Source organism: Pterocles gutturalis, unplaced genomic scaffold, assembly GCF_000699245.1.
Source record: "Pterocles gutturalis isolate BGI_N339 unplaced genomic scaffold, ASM69924v1 scaffold25873, whole genome shotgun sequence".
Lineage (NCBI taxonomy): Eukaryota > Metazoa > Chordata > Aves > Pterocliformes > Pteroclidae > Pterocles > Pterocles gutturalis.
The window spans coordinates 1485-4731 of record NW_010126664.1 but is presented as its reverse complement, the minus strand read 5'-3'; the positions used below and the strand labels follow the sequence as shown (position 1 = coordinate 4731).

The 3247-nt window shown below is 42.1% G+C and overlaps 1 protein-coding gene across 1 annotated transcript in view; it reads left to right on the top strand.

Moving 5' to 3' along the window:
- Positions 1-2900, top strand: part of LOC104465851 (stromal membrane-associated protein 1-like) — a gene marked incomplete at its 3' end in the record, with an annotated part of 4950 nt that extends 2050 nt beyond the window's left edge. The window contains exons 2-3 of the mRNA XM_010079062.1: positions 1758-1926; positions 2572-2900. Of these exons, the coding sequence (XP_010077364.1) occupies positions 1758-1926; positions 2572-2900 (498 nt within the window). The remainder of the gene's footprint in view (positions 1-1757; positions 1927-2571) is intronic.
- Between the last annotated feature and the right edge of the window lie 347 nt (positions 2901-3247).

The following is a 3247-nucleotide window of genomic DNA, read 5'->3' as shown; positions in this document are numbered from 1 at the left end:
GGAAGGTGGGGGGTTGTTGCTTTCCGCAGGAATACAGGTGTGTTACCATGTCTGCATATGTTGTGCTGGCTTCTGTCTGTCTGATACATTTTGGGATGCAATGACAGTAAACAGATGGACCTGATTGTAGATCCAGTCCATCCGTGGTCGTAGTGCAAGGAGGATTTTCCGAGTGGAAACTCGGGCGTGCTGTGGGATGAGGCAGGTGTATGCTGAGCGGTTGGGGATGAGCCAGCACTGTGCCCTCGTGGCCAAGAAGGCCAATGGCATCCTGGGGTGTATCAGAAGGGGGGTGGTCAGTAGGTCGAGAGAGGTTCTCCTCCCCCTCTACTCTGCCCTGGTGAGACCGCATCTGGAATATTGTGTCCAGTTCTGGGCCCCTCAGTTCCAGAGGGACAGGGAACTGCTGGAGAGAGTCCAGCGCAGAGCCACGAAGATGATGAAGGGAATGGAGCATCTCCCTGCTGAGGAAAGGCTGAGGGAGCTGGGTCTCTTGAGCCTGGAAAAGAGGAGACTGAGGGGTGACCTAATTAATGTTTATAAATACGTGAAGGGTGAGTGTCAGGAGGATGGAGCCAGGCTCTTCTCTGTGACATCTAGTGATAGGACAAGGGGCAATGGGTTCAAGCTGGAACATAGGAGGTTCCACTTGAATATGAGAAAAAACTTCTTTACAGTGAGGGTGACAGAGCACTGGAACAGGCTGCCCAGAGAGGGTGTGGAGTCTCCTTCTCTGGAGACATTCAAAGCCCGCCTGGATGCGTTCCTGTGGGATCTGATCTAGGTGTCCTGCTCCGGCAGGGGGATTGGACTAGATGATCTTTCGAGGTCCCTTCCCATCTCTAACATTCTGTGATTATCTTTTACCTGGACTAAAATAAGGATAAAATTTAAGTATGTGTTGTAATGCTGGCTCTTTTTCAATGTGTATACAGTTTATTTGCATTGAAAGTTCCCCCGGTAACAGGATGAGTTGTGTATTTAAAAAGAACACAGTGTATTGCCTAGTTGCCTAAGCAAGCCTCCGTATGGAACTTGGTGTGTATGAGCAGCAAGATAACAGCACTGAAAGACACCTGGATGTTATTTGTTTACAAAACATTTTGGTGCAAGAGCAGTAAAGAAGCCTGACAGCCTGCAGGTGTTCTAGTTTTTCAGTTTTAGTCTACAGTAAGTGTTAGATAATAATGATTTCTCAATAAATGAAATGTGCTTAAAGAACCATAAGCCAATTAAAAACAATATATTTTAGAAATTATATTACTTTAAGTAGATCAACTGAAATTGCCTTTTCTCCAAAAACAGTGTTCCTCTTAATTGTAGTAGTATATTCCAAAGCACTTAATCTTTTGTTTTAGCTCTTCTCTAATCTATTCCGCCTATGAAACGATTAATGAGATGTGAATTGTAATCTCCTTACTGATTTACTAATTATTTTTCATAATATAACTACAGCTCATGATTTATGCTTCTCACTGATGAAAAATGTAGAAGCAACAGGAATGAATAATATGTATGCGTACACCCTGGAGCTGGGCAGGGATTTAGTTTTGTGTGGTTTGTAACCTCCGTCTGGTCTGCTGCTCTTTCCGTATCATCTGTACTGCTTTTTGGTCTTTGGTCATGCCACATCTTTTAAAATCCTCATTTACTTCATTTACTTCATTTGGTTCAGGAGTGAGGATGTGCAGTAAATTTTTAACATAACATCTTTTGCCGGTTTCATTCAGTAGTCTGTGTTGACCTTTATTTCCCAGAGCATTTCCACTAAACCAGCAGCTGCCACCTTGTCTGCAGCATCCGGAGATCTTGATCTATTCACTGAGCAAACAACCAAATCTGAAGAGTCGGCAAAGAAACAACTCTCCAAAGACTCCATCTTATCACTGTATGGCACAGGGACCATGCAGCAGCAAAATGCTCCGGGTAAATAATTTTGGAAAAGTTTCCATGCAGTCCTGTTTTAAGCTTGACCTAGAATAGTTTTCTCCTACAAATAAAAACCTAAGGTTGGGTACCCTGCTACCTATATTCAAATGAATATTTTAATTTTTACCATTTATAAAAATGAGAAGATTACTGAAATGTAATATAGAATCCAAAGAAAAAAATAGTATGTGATTTTAATTTCTTTATAGCTGTTCAGATTATCAAATATACAATTTACTGAAAGATTTGTGAATTCAGCTTCTGCCACCTAATGCATCACTTAGGGTCCAAGTCTCTGCTGTGCAAACAGCAGGCTGCCAGGATCAGTACAGAGCTGTCATATCTTGATTTTAGCTATGGTAGTATGAAAACAAAGACCTCCAATACAGCGATTAAAGATTCTGGTTCACCGTAGAGATTTGCCAAACTCTTTTTGCCAGTTAACCTCTGGTGGCGAGTCCCTTTCCTTTGAGAGGTTTTAAGCTGTTTCTTACTTTTACCAGAAACTAAATTAACAGCAATGACGTACAACTGGACAAAGGTATCCTTTGAAATTACTTTGGTGCACTTCTAACTTATTTATGGGGATGGGGGAGAAAACCGCAAAACCCTTTTGCTGAAATCTTCCCTTCTCTGATACAGGTATGTTCATGGGATCATCTTCTATGCCATTTACCACACAACCATCAACTCATTTCCAAGGCTTTCCAGCCATGGGAGTTCCTGTGCCTGCAGCAACTGGGATGATGGGAAACATGATGGGACAATCGGTGCCAGTTATGGGACAGAGCACAGGCGTGATGGTAGGAATGGGAATGCCCAATGGATTTACTGGTGCTACACAAACTGGTGTGATGGGACTTCCTCAAAATGTCGTTGGACCTCAAGGTGGAATGGTGGGACAGATGGTCACCCCACAAAATAAGTATGGATTGCAACAAAACCAACAAGCTCAATGGAACCTCTCTCAGGTAAAGACTTGCTAAGAGTGCTTTAGAGAAGATGCGGCTTTTCAGATACAAAATGGTTGGCTGTAGGAGGAAAGTTGTGGTGTAGCCAAGTTAAAGACTGCTGGACTATGAACTGCTCAGAGGCACATGGAAAAAAAATCAGTGAATAATTGAATTACAGATAACTAATATATAAGCAGAGAATAGATTTTGCCAAAATAGACCAAACTCAGTTCTCTGCTTCTGTAGCTACTCTCATCCTGGTATCTGAACTAACCAGGCAAAACGCTAGCTTAGCTATAGTTACAAAATACTGAAATTTAAACACAGCCTTATAACTAAAAGCAGAGTTTAATTGCTTGAGGGTA